This window comes from Olea europaea, chromosome 7 (assembly GCF_002742605.1).
Source record: "Olea europaea var. sylvestris chromosome 7, O_europaea_v1, whole genome shotgun sequence".
Classification (NCBI taxonomy): domain Eukaryota; kingdom Viridiplantae; phylum Streptophyta; class Magnoliopsida; order Lamiales; family Oleaceae; genus Olea; species Olea europaea.
In genome coordinates this window covers 25,933,301-25,952,040 of record NC_036243.1, presented here as the reverse complement: position 1 = coordinate 25,952,040, position 18,740 = coordinate 25,933,301, and the positions used below count along the sequence as shown (strand labels likewise).

At 34.5% G+C, this 18,740-nt stretch overlaps 1 protein-coding gene across 5 annotated transcripts; it reads left to right on the top strand.

Moving 5' to 3' along the window:
• Positions 1–275: 275 nt before the first annotated feature.
• On the top strand, positions 276–5,562 carry LOC111397585 (probable protein phosphatase 2C 6). 5 transcript variants are annotated; one of them, XM_023024580.1, is made up of 5 exons: positions 276–785; positions 915–1,992; positions 2,414–2,731; positions 3,089–3,194; positions 4,890–5,562. In XM_023024580.1, exons 2-5 carry the CDS (start codon positions 1,141–1,143, stop codon positions 5,222–5,224), a joined length of 1,611 nt encoding a protein of 536 aa, XP_022880348.1. In that variant the 5' UTR covers positions 276–785; positions 915–1,140; the 3' UTR covers positions 5,225–5,562. The 5 variants fall into 5 exon arrangements, 4 of the variants coding, with proteins under 4 accessions (XP_022880348.1, XP_022880346.1, XP_022880347.1 ...); XM_023024578.1 differs by having other exon boundaries at positions 906–1,992; XM_023024579.1 differs by having other exon boundaries at positions 880–1,992.
• The last annotated feature ends 13,178 nt before the right edge of the window (positions 5,563–18,740 follow it).

Below are 18,740 nucleotides of genomic sequence, written 5' to 3'. Positions count from 1 at the left end.
CTGTAGATGGCGGATTTGTTCTTAACCTTTCTCATAAATGGTTTGCCTTCCAAATGTTCCCTTGCCTTCCAAGAATAAATTCTTGCCTTCCAAGAGCCCCATGTTTCGAACTCACGACCTCTGCTCTGCCAAGTTTGACAGCGTCCGTCCTTTGCCAGTGGAGAAGTGCCCTGGGGGGCGAAGAAGAAGAATATTCTATTTGTATGTAAAGTGTATATATTGAGATTTTGGTGTATAAATAGAGAAAGAAAGAAGAAGCTAATTGAGCTGGAAAATTCTCAAAAGGCAGTAACGTTCAGCACTAATTTTATCTCTATACCTAGATTTTTTTGAGTCGTCAATGAGACCCCATTTTTTGCTTTCTTGATTATTTAATGATTTATTCTCTGTTCTTAGCTGACTTTAGTTTAAAGCGAATCTGTAGATGACGGATTTGTTCTTAACCTTTCTCATAAATGGAAAAAGATACTAGTTACAACTTTTAACTAGTTTTTCCACTTATAATGAAGCAAATTATTGGTTGAAAGAGAGTGTTATCTTAGACGAAAGGGACACCAAGATTTCAATAAGGGGTTTTGCCTTAGCTGCAGGGTACTCAGGTTTTATGTGAAAAAAAGTGCTTATCTTTTTCGGAATTTTCTTGTGATTCTTGAAACTTTGCCCTTCCTTTGCTGTCCAAGGTTTCTTTCACATGAACCATTTTGTTTTTTCTCTCTTTTCTTGTGTTTGTTGTTGAGGATAAAGGGCCGAGCTTAATGTCATTGTTTGCCCCTACATCTATTTAGGTAATTCGATTTTTATTTTTTTTTATCATGTTCCCTGTCTTTGATGGTGAGATTTGTTACAAATAGTATTTATTATTATATTTCTGGTCACCAGATCTGATTACCCATTTCACTTTTAAGCCTCTTTAGGTTGAATTGGATGCTCTAATCAGCTGTGAAGTAAGAGTTCTTCATATAGCTAGCAGTATATATATTCTCTTGAGGAATGGAAAACGGTTTGTTGACACTCTCTATCTTTATTTTGAGATTTTCATCGATATTGGAGGAAGGCGATGAATTAATTTAGCAATGACAAGTAGCGTAAGTTTAGATGGGCAGGAGGGTGACTTTTACTGCTGTTTCGAAAGTGATTTAGATGGAGGATATGTATCTGGCAGTTTCGGTTCCATTTGAATTGGGCAATTTGATTTGTTATAATTCGAGTGTAGAAAGTTGTATCGATGTTACTAGCGTAGGATTGAAGGGTGACACCAATAGACTCGTTTTGAATTCCTCGACTAAAAGCTCGATGTCCAATCCTGTCAACCGTGATAACGAGGATTGCAGTTCCGGTGATTTGGAAAGTGAAGTTCAGGCTACAGTGTTGTTGGGGACTGAAGAGAATCAGGGCGAAAGGGATGCCACACTCACTACGGATACTGTAGTCCAGGAAAGTGAAGAGGATGGCATATCGTCATTGGAGGGGGATCCAGTTCTTGATAGCTCATGTTCTCTGTCTGTGGTGAGTGATACTAGTAGTATATGCTGTGATGATTTCATAGCTTTTGAGTCAAATCCTGAGATAGGAATGACTAATTTTGCAGAAGTTGAGAAGAGTACTGGTGAACTTATAGCAAAGACGACAGATTTGGTTGAGCCAACTGTTGGTGAGATCATTGGTGATTCTTTATCTGTGGCAGTAGGAGCTGGGCATGAGGTTCCAGATGGTTCGGGTTTGAAATCAACAGTTGTTATTCAGTTGGACAGAACCTCTGGTGAAAGAGTGAGGCGAAGTGTTTTTCAGGTGGATTATGTGCCACTCTGGGGATTCACATCTTTGTGTGGAAGGAGACCAGAAATGGAAGATGCAGTTGCAACGGTGCCTAGGTTTCTTAAAATTCCTTTGTGGATGCTAATTGATGATTGCTTGCTTGATGGAGAGAGACAATGTTTGAGTCATTTGACGACCCATTTCTTTGGAGTCTATGATGGCCATGGAGGCTCTCAGGTCTCTCTCTCTCTCTCTCTCTCACACACACACACACACACACACACACACACACTCTCTAAATCTCTCCCTCACACTCTCACATGTGAACACACATTTGAAGTTGGATGTTACAGATTCTTAGACCCTAACTTCAATAGCAATAGTAAACGGAATAGTTATCAGAAACCAACAAAAACACATGAATTTATAGAGTTCGTCCCTTGTGCAAGAGTTGCGTCCATCCACAATTGAAATTTTTTTCTTTATAATCATGGAGCTTCACAGTTGGAAATCTGACAGCTCTCTGTTTTTCTTGCATGCATAGGAAAACGGCCCTCCCTCAGATTCTTTTATATAACATAGGAACTAGGGAGACACCCTTTGTTGACAACCACGAAATTGTTGTGTTTGAGTTATGGTATTGGCATCTTATTTTCAGGTTGCAAATTACTGTCGGGAGCGAATGCATATGGCTTTGGCAGAGGAATTGGAAATAATTATGGCTGATCCAAATGATAAAAGTAGTAAAGGTAACTGCCAAGAGCAGTGGAGAATAGCATTCACGAAGTGCTTTCTCAAGGTTGACTACGAAATTGGAGGGAAAGCAAATAATGAACCGGTTGCTTCGGAAACTGTTGGCTCAACTGCAGTTGTTGCGATAGTTTGTTCATCGCACATTATAGTAGCTAATTCTGGCGATTCTAGGGCAATCTTATGCCGTGGGAAAGAGCCCATGGCATTATCTGTGGATCATAAAGTAAGCATGCGACTTTCATCTAAGAGCATGTTTGGTTGTAAGTTACTTATTTTGTCAAACATGATTTTCAAGGTTACTTTTTACCAACAATCTTATTATTCTAGAAAGTAATTCTCAACTTACTTCCTACAAAAGTTATATTTAAGTTACTTATTCTAGCATGTTTGGTTGTAAGTTACTTATTTTGTCAAACATGATTTTCATAGTTACTTTTTGCTAACAAACTCATTATTCTAGAAAGTAATTCTCAACTTACTTCCTACAAAAGTTATATTTAAGCACGACCAAACATGCTATAAATCTTTTTTTTTAATCTGTAATCTGTATGAGCTAATTTTCTTTTGTTTCTTGTGTTAGCCTAATAGGGAAGATGAACATGCAAGAATCGAAGCAGCCGGAGGAAAAGTGATACAGTGGAATGGGCACCGTGTTTTTGGCGTCCTTGCAATGTCTAGATCTATTGGTGCAAATTTCATAGCCTTTGTCTGTCACTTCCAGTCTGTCTGTTTCAAATTAGTGTGCATAGTAACTTGCTTGCTCGCTTAGAGTGAGTAATGTTATTCATAGTAGCTCATTGCAGTAATCGCCCTACGTGGCATTCTATATGGCGGTTTGGAATTTGATGCATTAATGTGTGAGGTTTTTATTGCATCTTGCATCAAATCACTGACCGTTACAGGTATGTTACGTAGAACAACTGCGATAGGAGTTACTACAAGTAGCATTATTCTTTTTTATTCAAAATATTTCGTGATATTTCCTAGCACAATATTATCTGAGTAAAGCCCCTTGAACAATCCCGACAACCAGGAGATTGTGCGGCACCCCCTATTGGGGGGGGGGGGTCTACGCGCGGGAAGCGCACCCCTATTACAATCCCCTAGTTATCCAGGGGATTGTTCAAGGGGCACAACCCATGTTATCCAAGAAATATATGCTTTGTAATGAGATGGCAATTGTTAAAATGTAAACTTAAGGTTTGTTGAAGAGACATGGATGTGATGTGTATTTTGAAAGTCCTAGAAATGTTTTGCAATGTAGATGGTATAAATGATGTAGGCCATTCCACGGATTTCTTGCTGATATTGAAAAATATATATATCTTATTTGAATTGATCATCTCATGAAATGCAAATATGTGGAGTTAAACCACCATTCATAATAATCAGTTGGATATAAAAATAAAAGACGATTTGTGGGGCCTTGTTTTTACTATTTGCTGTCAGTTCATTTAGGAGACCATTTTGTTTTCCTATTTCTATTTGCCTTTATTCCTGGTGCAAATGGAGTGGGGTGGGATGGGAAAGTTTGGCATGCTAGGAAAATGGCAAATCACTTGTGGCTTGTTTGGTAGTTGGATTGTACGGATAGATAGTTTTAAGAAGAGAACTATGATCTTGTATATTGTCATATATTTTTGTTAAATATTGCGTACCAAATATAACCTTAAGAGTAAGTCGTTGCTGAATGAAATTGCAGAGTGAAAGAAGATAGTTGATTATTGAATTGGGAATCTCAATAATATTTGCTTTCAATTAGGAGTTTATTGAGAAGGTTGTGTATGTTTGAGTTTCCATATTGAGAAATAGCCCTGTTTGATCTAGATTAAAATTCCAAGTCAATGTCAACGAAATTAATTTTAACCACACATTTTATGAGACAAAACAACTTTTCGACTACAAATCCATTAATTTTTATCAAAATCTATTAAAAATCTGATTTTATGATAGGGGCATATTATATTTCCCTCTCATAACATTTTGCCTTCATTGTTCTGGTGAGAAGATACTAAAACACCTTGTTGGATGGCACACGATAGTATTAAGAAAACTAAACTCTTGTTTGTTACCCGTAGTAGGTACTAGACATTCATTGATAGAATAAAGAGATTCGTGAATTACATTTTTGATATCTTAGAAATAATAATCTTATAATTAAATATCACATGATTTTGAACCTATCTTTCTACAACGTCAGCCAATGTAGGACGGTAAATTTCACCATGGTATACTTGTAAGTCAAGTTAGTCGGTGTTGCAATTGCAATTGAAAATTATAGTTAAAACATATATGCACCTTAAATTATTATATAATCTTGTTTGTAAATTGTTTTGGAAAGCTAGCATTTTAGTTTGTTTAATTTTTCTTGGATGTTGCAGGGGACAGATATTTGAAACCTTGGATTATTCCAGATCCCGAAGTGGTCTTTATTCCCCGAACTAGGGAAGATGAATGCCTCATTCTGGCTAGTGATGGTTTATGGGATGTCATGACCAATGAGGAGGTCTGTGACATGGCTCGTAAAAGGATACTCCTCTGGCATAAAAATAACGGCTTCACTCTTCCAGAAGAAAGGGGTGAAGGAATTGATCCTGCAGCTCAAGCAGCAGCCGAGTATCTATCAAACCGCGCTCTCCAAAAGGGCAGTAAAGACAACATTTCTGTAGTTGTGGTGGACTTGAAATCCCAAAGAAAGATTAAGAGCAGAAGCTAACATAAATTTTTTACTCATTTGACAGTTTCGTTTATGTCTTAGAATGTAATTTAATTCTGTTCAACATGGTTTGGCCCTTCAGTTTTCGGCATGGGTTATGACGTCCTTCAGTATCTATATCATTTGGGACATGCCAAATTCTACTAATATGTATATCTTAGCAATTTTGAAGTAGGATAGGATATTGGGAGGCTCTATGCTATTGCAAGTAGTGCTTTATAATCAATTGAATTGGTCATTATGCCTCCGAGTTAAAGGCTCTGTGAGGTGTATCACTTCGTGTTATTTGAACAATTTGGTGTTGTAAAACAGAGCAAATCTTGGAAGTTAAATCCTCACTGATTGTATTGCCTAGTTATTGTCAGCTGTGATAAGTCATATCGTATGTCATAAATCTACATATACTATTCACAAATACACGAAAATAGAAGATTGCAGCATGTAAACCAGTATTTTGGAATGGAATTCTTAAGTTAAAATTAAACTTGACGTGTAATTAGAGGTGACAAAATATTAGATCAAACCTTATTGGGTGATTCAATCCGATTCTAAAAGAACACTAATGATTTTAGCTCTGAGAATCGAAAACCATTTGAATCTGATTTTGGTTTCAAACAATAGAACAAAAAATCAAAGCCAAACCAAGAATCGAACTCAATTTTTATTATTTTTTATATACCAAAAAAATTGAACATTTGCATAATGGACAAAAAGGTAATATATTGCCACCACAATTTTCATTTAATACACCATATTTTAATTGTAGCTAAACTCCTCAATCTTTACTCATTGTGACAAATATTTTAACCATCCATTAATTAGTACGTCTTGCCCTTGCCCTTGACAATGATTTATATGAAAATATTTTATCTTCATGTCTTAAAATGAGAGAAAAAAAAAATCGATCTTTGTATTTATTTATTTTTTCAAAAAATATAATGAAAAAATAAGTTATTTTACACTATTTCAACGAATTTTTAGATATAAAACTGTTATTAAATGCAAAATGTGTTAACTAATGAAAAGTTTGAAGATAAAAATGACATAAAAACTCGTTAGAGACATATGTACTATAATGACCAAAATATTAAGAACTTTAAGTATAACTAAACTATGGGGCAAGAAATAAAAATTGTGGTGTTAATATATTTATCCTTACATTTTACCTTATCACCTATCATGCAAAACAGTCAAACCCTAAGTTTAAATTCTAATTCATTTATCTCCTTTTCTATTTTAGGCATACACTCTCACCTCCACACTATAGCTACCATTACATCCGCTGAATGTTCGATGTTCATTTTTTTTATTTAGGTCTGTATTACTAACTTATGGATATTATGATAGATTTTAATTAAAAAATTAAAAAAAAAATAAATAAACTTAAGCTGATGTCATAGATTTGGTAATTCCGTGGTCATGGAATACCTAGGATTCCGAATGGTAGAAACTTTGCAACTGTATGTTCTGCGCCATATGGATTACCTTTCTTTTCAAGGTATTCGCAGTTGGAGAATTTGCTATCATTTTTTCCGGAAGAGGAAATGGGAAACCATCCATTCTTCTCCATCGTTGTACGCGAATACTTCAGCAAGTCCAATGAAAATCGTTCTCCAATAGACAGTCCACTTGACAGCTGAATCTTTGCCATAAGTCGATTCCTTTATTGGTTTCACAGAATTCGAGTTCAAGTCCATTCTTTTGAGCCACTCTTCGCTGCAATAGAAATTGCTAGATCAGCTTTTAAATTGGATTCAAGTCTCATTCCGAAAAATTTGCTCGGAAGGATAAATATCATTACCATGTTTGAGCATAATGCTTTCCATTAACTAGCCAGTGATCAGCTATACAAACGTCATCCGGCATATTAAACATCAACAAGAACCAGCAGTAGCTAGTCATAACCTCAAAAGTTCCAATCATAATTCTGTCATCAATGAAATCAGAGCGCTTATGGTAACATAAAACCCTGAAAAGCTCACTTCTAATTTTCTTTTAACCAAATTGAACCAAATACTTGGTTATTATTTTGCGTTTTAGCGGGATAATGTTCGTTAGTCTCTTCAGGGAATATAGGATGGTGTAAAAGTTTCCTTGAAGCAGTGAATTAAAAGTTCCTTCATTTTCTCTTTTCTTTTTCTATAATTGAAACAGACGTCGTTTAATTTGCCTACATCTTATGATGCAGTGTAAGCATATTTTCAAAGGGACTAAGAAGACTTGCTCTCCTGTGTAATTCTATACTGTAGAGTGCATTTGAAATGGCTTGCAGCATGAAACAAGAAGACCATTCATTGGAGAGAGAAAATTAAAAGGAAATGGAAGTGAGAATTTAGAAAAGAAATTCTAATATGTCGCCATCCTCAAGAATAAGTTTGTGGTAAGCTCACCTGAGAATAAAGGAGTAAGTTCGCAGATGGCATGGTGCTTCCATTGAAGAAGTACATTGAAACCCAATCATCTCCATTGACATCCTACAAAAGAATAATGGCGATGGTTACTTAGTCCCCTTTCGTTTAAACTTTGAAATATTGGACAAACAGAAGACCATCTGGTTTCATCCACCTGGATATCTTCTTAAGAAGATCTCGATAGTTTTTCATATGCTGTTTTTTAAAGAATAAAACAAGTTCAACAGCCATGCCATGCCAACAGCAATCTCATAGCCCAATTTATGACTTGACAAGAATTAAGTACCTCAAACATTGCAATAGAAAATATTCTGTCATAGGAAGCTTCCATATCAAATGTGCTAATACCTGCAACTACGATATCGACATTCTGCACTCGAAGATCCCTGTGAGGCGAATAACTAATTTCAGACAAATGTCTCTCCATAAGTTTGGTTTTGGGGAAGAATATAGGGAAAAAGCAGGCAATTAATATAGGCCTTAAACGTTTGTAAATATACATAAATAGATGGATCCTGTTCCAGTTTCCTAGGGGACCTGACAGTGGTATACATAAGGTTTTTAAAAAAACCAAGTTCGGATCTTAGAAACTGAACCAAGTTTTGATCGTAATAAATTATTTAGTTACTAGTAAGTGCTTTTAGACTTGGAATGATTTTCTTTCTTTGTGGGAAAGGTGAGCCCCGACTGATTCTACCATAGAGGCCAACGTGAAATCCCCTAGTATATGAAAGAGTGAAAAAGTGCTTTTGTTGTTGTGGATGATTCCAGAAAGACGCACTGCATTTCAAACCTCCAATGCTAACTTCACGTGTCAAAATTTTGCTGAGATTCTAAGATAAAACACGTTGAGAGGACTTCATAGGTACAAGGTGTGCTGCATATGTCCACGACTGAAAGGAAAACGAAGCACTGTTGAGATCAAGGACTTAAAACATCTCCCAGACATACATTCGAAGCTGGAGGTAACCATGAACTTAAATCTGGAGACATAATTTTTAGATGTCCAAAGTGGATTAATAACTAAGAAGTCAAGCCAAGCTCGAGAATTAATTGTTAGAGACGTCTTCAAGGCTATCACATGGAGATTGATGAAGATTAAAATGGTGCAAAACTATAGGACATATTTGTAGGTGAAATTTGTTTTCGAAGTTGAGGAGTCTAATTATTCTATAAGATGTTTTCTCCACTTACCTCACTTCCATGTCAAATTAGAGAATGCAAAAGTTATATTTTAGACGTAATCTTTGTTAAATGGACAATATCTTGTTGAAACAATGGTAAGCAAGGGAATTAATGCTAAATTTAATTATCAAGCGAATCTTTTTCTAAACAAATCAAGGAAACTGCTGTCTAGTGTAACATGAACCAATCTGAAAACACGATAGACTATGTAGTATATACAGGTCAATTAGGATGAATTTTATGCCTAAACGGAATTTTTATATAAGGTAAAATATCAAGGAAACATATCGGCATTGCTCCTCAATGTGCGCTTTCTGGGTCACTGATTTGGTAATCCCTGTAATCTGGCAATTGCAATATTGCTGTGCTAGGTATAGAGCAAGTGATCCCCAGCCACATCCAACATCAAGAACTGTGGCCATCTTGAATTTGTAACCTCTCACAGTACAGCTCCAACATTTCCTTTTCAGCATCCTCTAAGGTGCTTGACTTGTCTGGAAAGAAGCAGCAACTGCACCAAATCATGCATGCATACCTTGATCAGCCCCAAATACAGAGTCGATGATTTTGCAGAATTAACACGTAACAAAATGTAGGAATTGGTTCAAATAATTAACCAAAAATTGAAAAATGAAAAGGTGTGTAAAAGTGGAAAATGAAAAGGTGTGATTACGTGTCAACTTCGACCAAATATTCGGACTTGATCTAATGGTCAAATTACAAAAGTAAATAGACCAACTTATTCTACTCGTCGTGTAGATCATCGTGGTATATTTGGAATCTCGAAACCAATTCCGGATGAATGAGAAATTGAGGACTAAATTTGGAAGAAATGAAGTGTTGCAACTTTTCGAAAAGATTCAGGTTTTGGCCAAGTATTACAACTTTTTGAAAGGATGCATGTTTTGGCCCGCACTACTTCATTTGCATCCTTTCTACATCTATAAATAAAACCCTATGGACATAGTTTTGGTACACCAAATGCATTGAGCATTCATTCTCCTGTTGCAATTCTCTCCTTTCTAATTCCATAGCATTTTCATGTATTTCCTTGGTAGAGAGGAAATTCCGTTCGAGTTCGTTGGTCGAAGTCATTTGGAAAACCGTTAGCACCGATGCGGGGCAAATTCATCTTAAGGAAAGAGTTATACTCGCCTCAGCCAATCGCATAACTTATATCTAATTTTTGCTGATTTCATTTCTACTTGATTTTAGAAAATGATTAATTTTATTTATATGGTTTATGCAAGGTTCGATATGAAGAATCACATGTTTTAATTCAAGAATGGAAATGGTCAGATTCGATAATCACTGGTTAGTTTCTCATACTCCATTTCGGTAAGTCAAAATCTTGTTTCGATTTTGTGAACATAAACGGTATATTTTTGTGAATATAATATGCAGATAATCGGTGTATTCCCCAACAATCTTAAGATGAACTTTGTGTTTGTTGTGCATTGTCTGTTCTGTTTCGAATCTGCCAACCGTACTACTCACTTAAGGGAACAAATTGAGTTTTGTTCAAAAACTGCAATTTGAAATTGTAGAAAATTGTATAGAATATTATGAAATATTCTACGATCAATTAGATGAAAATGTCATTTCATATGAAAAATCATGATTTTTTATATAATTATTTTCCAATGGGTATGTCTCTTTATAGAAATTATTTCAAGAGGTGTCTCCTTTTGTAAGGTTGTGTCTCTTGAGAACACAACTTTTCAATCTATAGTTGATTTGTTCATTTAAGTTTGAATATGGTAAATAAGGTGAATGTGTACCTTATTATTTGACATGAAATGAAACTATCATGTGAAATGTTACAAATATGATAAGTTACATATGTAATTCTTATGAATCAAGATGCTTAGCCCTCTTAAATGTTGAAATTGACTTCAATCGTGAGACCAATTAAATTGGTTTATGCTTGTAAAGCATTGCTGGTCTATATGATGACCTTGATTTAATTTAGATGATCAAATTAAAATAATTGGATTGAAATAAATTGTGAGTCGACGATCAATATTTTGAAAGTACTTAGACTTTCACAAAATACTCAATACAGATATTATCCAAGAGATAAATGAATTAAACTATGAAAGAGTTGATGAATTCTAAGTTCAAATATAACCTAAGAATGTGGGGGGTTAAACTTAATGCTTGTGAACTTAAAATGGAAAGTTCAAAACTTGTGGATGCAATATTACTAGATTGCATATGTATTCCTAATTGAGGAATTGTGGGGGTAACTCAATTTAACAGTTACATTTTTTTTTATCTTATAATCATAGAAAGATATCTATGAAGGTGAAAAGATAGAAAACCCTTATACTAATTATAAGGATGATATACACTAAGTCTAAAGTGGATTAAATGGGTAGAAGCCAATTGTGACAGTTGTTTGGAGATGCAAGAACAATTGGAATATATAAAGAATATTCATATAGTTCAAATGCATGGTAATGTTTCAATGATGATATTGAATACACATGATTCTAAAATCCACTTATAAACATGGTTGACTAGTGTAATAATTAGATAAAAATCCTTCAATCTTGTTTGGAATTGATAAAATCTTAGATAAAGCTAATAAGAAGTATGTAACTTCATGAAAGGATTTCTTGGTAACAATTTGTATCTATTAAATGAAATCGATCGTGTGCTAGCAATAATTGATAATATACTAAGTTACATGTAATGGTAAGTCTAGACGTATAAGTCATAGACAAGTCATAGACATAATACCATTAAGCAGTTGATCTCAGTAATGTAAACTTGTGGTACCTTTAAAGAGATTTACTAAGAGAAATCAAGAATACTGCATATCGAAGGGAATGAGATAAAGTCTACTACGTCAGAGTCCTTGTAATGGTAACCCTACCTTGTTGACTAGAGATCTCAAGATCTTGGTTCAAAGGAACAACTAAGTTATGAGGATTTCATAAAGCACTAAGGAAAATAGTTTCCTAACTCATTCCTATGATATTAAAGTGCTTTCTATAGAGTTGTACGAGGTTAAGATAATCCTTTAATGATTCCTATATCTTGATTAAGTCAAGTAGAGTAGGGCAGAATACTCTTAATAGGAGGTCACCTATGTGAGTGTGAAGTGGGGTCGCTTCAATGAGAATTATTTAATGTTTGAATTCTTTAAACACTCGCAGAATCAAGAAGGGTTTAGGGCCAAAATGAACCAAGTCATGAGAACCATGAATGGTTTAGAGAAGACATTGTGTGAATATCGTTGTCTTGACTTACACTAAAGGCTGAATGGTTCAACATCATGTTCACAAATTAGCCGAGTAAGCCCGATGGTATTTCACTAAGAGAGGTTCAAGGCCAGAAGCTACTTTCCCTGATGCAATGTTTTTTCGCACTCTCTCTACATTGCATCATATCATTGTATTTGCATATGCGTGCCCAATTTCCATTCATGTGGGGGATTGTAGGAATTGGTTCAAATAATTAATCAAAAATTGGAAAATGAAAAGATGTGTAAAAGTGGAAAATGAAAATGTGTGACTACGTGTCAACTTCGACCAAATATTCGGACTTGATCTGATGGTCAAATTACAAAAGTAAATAGACTAACTTATTTTACTCGTCGAGTAGATCATCGTGGTATATTTGGAATCTTGAAACCAATTCCGGATGAATGAGAAATTGCGGACCAAAGTTGGAAGAAATGAAGTGTTGCAACTTTTCGAAAGGATGCAGGTTTTGGCCAAGTGTTGCAACTTTTTGAAAGGATGCATGTTTTGGCCCACATTACTTTATTTACACCATTTTTACATCTATAAATAGAACACTATGGACATAGTTTTGATACACCAATTGTATTGAGCATTCATTCTCCTTTTACAATTCTCTCCTTTCTAATTCCATAGCATTTTCATGCATTTCCTTGGTAGAGAGGGAATTCCGTTCGAGTTCGCTGGTCGAAGTTGTTTGGAGTGCTCCTATGGCTTGACGTGGTCGTTGTATCTTGGAAGATGATTGTCGAAAAATCGTTAGCACCGATGCGGGGCAAATTCATTTTAAGGAAAGAGTTATACTCGCCTCGGCCAATCGCATAACTTACATCTAATTTTTTCTAATTTCATTTCTACTTGATTTTAAAAAATGATTAATTTTATTTATATGATTTATGCAAGGTTCGATATGAAGAATCACATGTTTTAATTCAAGAATGGAAATTGTCAGATTCGATAATCATTAGTTAGTTTCTCATACTCCATTTCGGTAAGTCAAAACCTTATTCGATTTTGTGAACATAAACGGTATATTTTTTGTGAATATAATATGCACATAATCGGTATATTCCCCAACACAAAATTCCCAAAAAGAGCTAGTCTTTTGGTTGCCTTCAATTTAAAACTCCTAAATCCAATTGTAAACATCGACATGAATGATGTTTATGGTATGAGAATAAAAAATTTAAGGATATGGAAATAGTGACCTGTATTTAAGATGCTTTCCAAGAAAAAGATTGAAGAAAGATGTTGGAACTTCATATTTTGGCCTTACTTTAATGGCTATTGGCATTTCTCTTAATGCTGCAAGGTAAAAGCAATTAGTACAAATACTCTTGGGGGAAAAAAATTCCATATTGACAAATCAAGAACCTAATCAGGGACAGATTAACAGGTATTTCGTCATGCTATATGTTCCAATACAATGTCACAGCATTGTAAGTGCTGAACTGCAATTACAACTCCTAGTCACCTCCACTGTAACGCCCCGAATTCTCGCAATCCGAAGCGTTAAAAATAATCGATCTTTTTTTGGTTTGACCCCTTTGATATTAACCAAAGGATTTTGTAAATCAGAAAGTTTTGGTTTTTGAGACATATAAAAATATAATGGAAGGTAGTTATTCATATAAACTTAGGCAATTATGACGAAATTTGATTTTTTTGAAAGCATTTGGAGGCAATTCAGCAAATACGGGTTGAACAACACGGAAGAAAAATATATTTTACCTAGTAAATGTCTATTAAAACTTATGAAATTTTTACAGGGACTAAAGCATATATATATGTACCACATATAAAAATTTGGAGTCTCGAAGATAATTTTTAAAACACGAAAATATTGCTCGAAGATGCTGGGCAGAAAATTCGGATTTGACAAGGTGCAGTTTACTAAAACGGGCATAACTTTTTCTCCAGGTAATATTTTTGAGAAATTCCAAAGCCTACTATTAGAAGATTCATAGATCTTTCAAACGCCACTGATTTTTCTCTAAAATATGCAACGTAGCACAAATTATACCATTTTCAAATGGAAGACAGAATCTGAATTTATAGTCAGCAGTAAATAAATTTCGGCCATAGTCATTCCAACATTTCCAAATAATGGTTGACATGAAATGCATATAAAACTGAATGAAGCAGATGTTTAAACGTTTTAAGAGTGCCATCTAGTTATTCATAATACGTTTACATAAACGGAAATTTTTACTAGAAATTGAAAAAGCATTTTAGATCTCCGAACACTTGCCACTATGCCAACCACTGCCATGCCTCAATTTTAACCTGTAATTTTTTTATTTTTTGTAGGGATGAGTACTATAAATAATACTCAGTAGAAAGCATTTAAGTAAATGGTAAAAATATATATTTTCAGAAATGCAAACTTTGGTCGATTGTGTCACTGTCATTTCAAGCAAATTGGTGATCAGTCAGTCTGCTCACTTGTAGGTTTTGATAATCACATTTCATTTATCATAATCATCTCTTCATAGCTTATGTAAACCACCAAATGGTGATTCCATCATAAGTAACACAATAACAAGTTTAACGTAAACGAAAATATATAAATCTTACATCACTTACAAAAGCGCCGAAACACCCCTACCTTAATGCTTGAAGTTCGAATATCCTTTCGTGCCAAAGAATAAAATGCAGCGTACTTCTTACATCTTCTCTAGAAATTTCATATTCAAAGTACTTTATATTGATGAACGAAAAGGCAAAACAACTTTATGTATCGATATAATGGTTTGGGAGAGGAAACTTGGCTTTAGAAGTTATAAGAGTTTTCAAATGCAAAAGATTGATAGCAAATTGCAGTAACCAAAATGGAAGTAAAGGCAAATGGTTGTGGAATATCAATTATGGGTATAAAATGGCAAACGTGCAGGTTACTTTTCAAATGTAAAGACAACAGTTTTTGTTTTAAATTTCAAGTAAAAGTGACGGTTGGCAAGGTATCAAAATGAGACAATTTTATTTAAAATTCCAAGTGAAGTGGTGGTGCTAATATATTTGAAATGACAGTTACAAATTCTCAAATGCAATGGTGGTAGAAATTGTATTTAAAATTAGAGGTTACAAAAGTAAGTGGGGGAGGTTATAGACTTTGAAACGTAAAGTCTTAAATGGATGGATAGGGTCGGCAGGTTAACTTCCCAATTTTATTAAATGGCAGTTTTATATTTCCCTGGGCAGTTGCTAAAATGGGTTTTAAAATAGTAATATTGAATAGGCACGTGCCGTGTTAATTTCCCAATTTGATCACATGGCAGTATTTATTTATTTATTTTAATATTAGTGGGTCTAGAAACAAAAGACATGGAAACTAGTATGGTAAGTGCCAAGTGGGGAGTTAATGGATAAAATTGGATTTGTAATTTTATTTTCAAATGTACGATCAGGGACGATTTTGGCATTGACAAAAATGAAAGTTTATTAAAATGGTAAGTTGGGGTATAAATGGTGGATGATGAAACAAGCAAGTAAACCGTCCAATTTCAAAAAAAGTAGTTTACAAAATGGAAATCAAAATGGTAGTATTAAAATAAAGTGTGTCGTAAGAAAAATAATGTAACCAAATTAAAATAAAATTTTGTCGTTTAAAAGCGATTTTAACACCTTGTAAAATTTAAAAAAATCAAGTACGCGAATTTTTACTTTCGTGACCAAAGTTTAATTTGGACTATTAGGAAGTGTCGTAGCGACATAATAATATAACTCAAATTATATTTGAGTCCTATAAAAAAAATTATTTTGAAATGAAACAAAACAATTTTTTTTTCCGGTCGCTACATCCACTCTAGCAATAACAATGTACCACTATATTCACATTTGACACCAGTTCGACATTTTTCCAAATGCTCCCGAATGGACACTTATAGAACTATTTTTTTTTTTTTATTGCGTAATATTATGAAATGTCTAGCAGCACTCACCCAGTTCTTTTGAGTCAATATAAACCAACTAAATGACAGAAAAATTACACGAAAAATTGGAAGAATATTGATTAGGGTCCTATTATTGGTCCATGACGTCTGGATGCCAAAGGTGTCCTTGGGGTGATCTCGTAGCTCCTACTGGGTGGAGATGATGGGATCGGTCCATGATATCTTGGCATGGCTAAAAGCTTTAGACAGAATTAATTGGGCATGCTTGAAAAGAATGCATTCATTAAATTAGCACGTTCTCTTTTATCAGCATGCCCTTGTGCTGAGGTATAAATAGAATGAGTAGATTTTCCCTCTTTTCTATCTCTTCTACATCACAAAATCTTGAACAGGCTTGAATAAGAGTACTGGAAATATAAAAAAATTATAAAGTCACACTAGAAATATAAAACAATTATAAAGTCACACTAATAAGAACTAATAATTAACTTCGCCTATAATTGAGTTCAATTATATCAATTCATTGATCTTTCCATTTGAACAACTCTGACTTGAAAAATCTAACGTGAACAGTTTTAAATATGTCTTTTCCACCAAATTAAAGATAAAATAGCAATACATTACGCTTTGACAAAAGTCTGTTTCACTATGAAACTCGAATCCAGCAATTAAAAGGCAAATTTATGAGGAGTTAATTAAATAGCTGCTCATTAACATTTATCTTTGGTTACCACTTACTCACCCAAAAATAAAAGGTTACTAGCTGCTCACTTAATTTTACAAAAAGTTACCCATCCATCACTCGATTGTATTCCATCCGTCTATGTGGACAAAAAATTACACGTGTCGGATGAAAATCCTATGTGTCAACTAACTCCGTTAATTATTGCCACCTGGTCGTTCAACTCACATTTTTCCCTTCATTTTCCCCTTCCATTTCTCATTCCCAATTCTTGCCCTAACCATGAACCCATTTCTTCTCCCCCAACAAATCGATTTCTATCAAATCAAGAAAAATCTTTGCTTCCAAACCCATCTTCAAAAGCAAAAAAGGTAATCGAAATCACTGAAAATCGCCCTTAAATTGAGTCTCCTGTGCTTGGGTAGATCCACCCGTGCAACCGCGCTGTTGGCGACCCATAATTCATCTATTCGGCCAGCCACTGTGCTCAACAAATCGTGAGAAGCATCTCACTCATCAAGAGCAAATTTGATTCGACAATTTGCTTTTATGGCCGAAGCTTCTCCCACGGGCATCTTCTGCCTTTGGTTTGCTGCGTTATGAAGCTCCAAATGAGATGGATTTTGCAGGATTTTTTATTACTGGTAGACAAATAAAGAATTGGAAACTGTTGGAAACATGAATAGGTTGTTGTGGGTTTTTTAATATGTAGTTGGTATGTTGGTGGTTTTGTAAGTTGTATATTGATGGTGTAGGAATGTTTGTGGTGTTCTATTTCAGCTCAATGGTTGTAATGGTAGGTGTATTAGTGTTTATGGTTGTGAAATCATCATAGGAAACCTGATTTATTTTACTAGAAAGATACTTTTCTGGAAAGATACTTTACTGGAAATTTTTGTGTTTTGAAGTCAATGCTCTTATGTAAACTTGAACTCTTGTCATCCCTTAAATCCCCAATTTTCATATGATATTAACCAAAAATGTCATATGACAGATTGTGACAATCACAATCAGTTCCTATTCAAGATTTCAAATTACAAATGGACAAAGTTACATGCACAAAATGATTCCTTTACCACATATAATAAGTCTCTCTTTCTGCCCAAATTTCTTCATAGATTAAGTTAGCATCATTGAACTTCTGCCTAAATCCACAAAGTCTTGCCTTTTTAAAGTATAAGTAGCATCAGTTTTTTTAAAGATATACAACATTAGCAACCAAAGATCGTAGCATCAATATTTTTAAATTTTTATCGGTAAATGGGAAATTAGTATCTGTATCTGAATTTCAACAGTAACAAGAAGCATTAGTACTAAAATCTAGACTTGATTACCAGAACACCAACATGTCATTCTTCATCCTTTATCAACAATGCACCAAAGTAATATTTAACTTTCACATCAATATAATAACAGATACTTTTAAGAAGAAACCAAGAAGCATTCCAACAAGAAACCAAGAAGCATATTTTCATTCAACTGATATGCAAAAATAGCAATTCAAATCATGATTACATGGATCATTGTTTTGCCTCCAACACCAAAATTACACCTGATCATTGTTTCTTGTCTTCCTAACAAAAATTACATCCATTAAACAAAAAGAAAATACTATTGAGTTGCTGAATTTTTTCTTGGAGGCGCATATGGAACCGACCCTCGAACAATCCTTCTATTTTTTGCTATGACTGCCCTCTTCCTTTGTTTTTCTTGGTTCTCTATCTCTTGCAAGTCATCCACCATGGCTTTAAGTGGAGATTTCTCCATTGTTGAACTAGCTGGCTCATTAAGTGGAGGACCGTAGTTGGTAAATTGTGCAGCACTATATAAACCAATTCCAGGTGTTGGCATGAAAAGGAAATTGGATGATTGTTCTGGCGGTTGCATTTCAGATGGAAGCATCCCCGATTGCCTCCTAGGCACGAGTTTTACCTGTAATAGTGTCATGACATCATATATTTAGTGAAAATTTTATTTGGCCAGATTCATTTATAACATGACATTGCAATAGATGTAATTACCCTTAATCTTTCACTCCCCACTTCCCTTAAGCTTCTTTCATATGTATGATCTACAGCCCCACAAGACAAACCC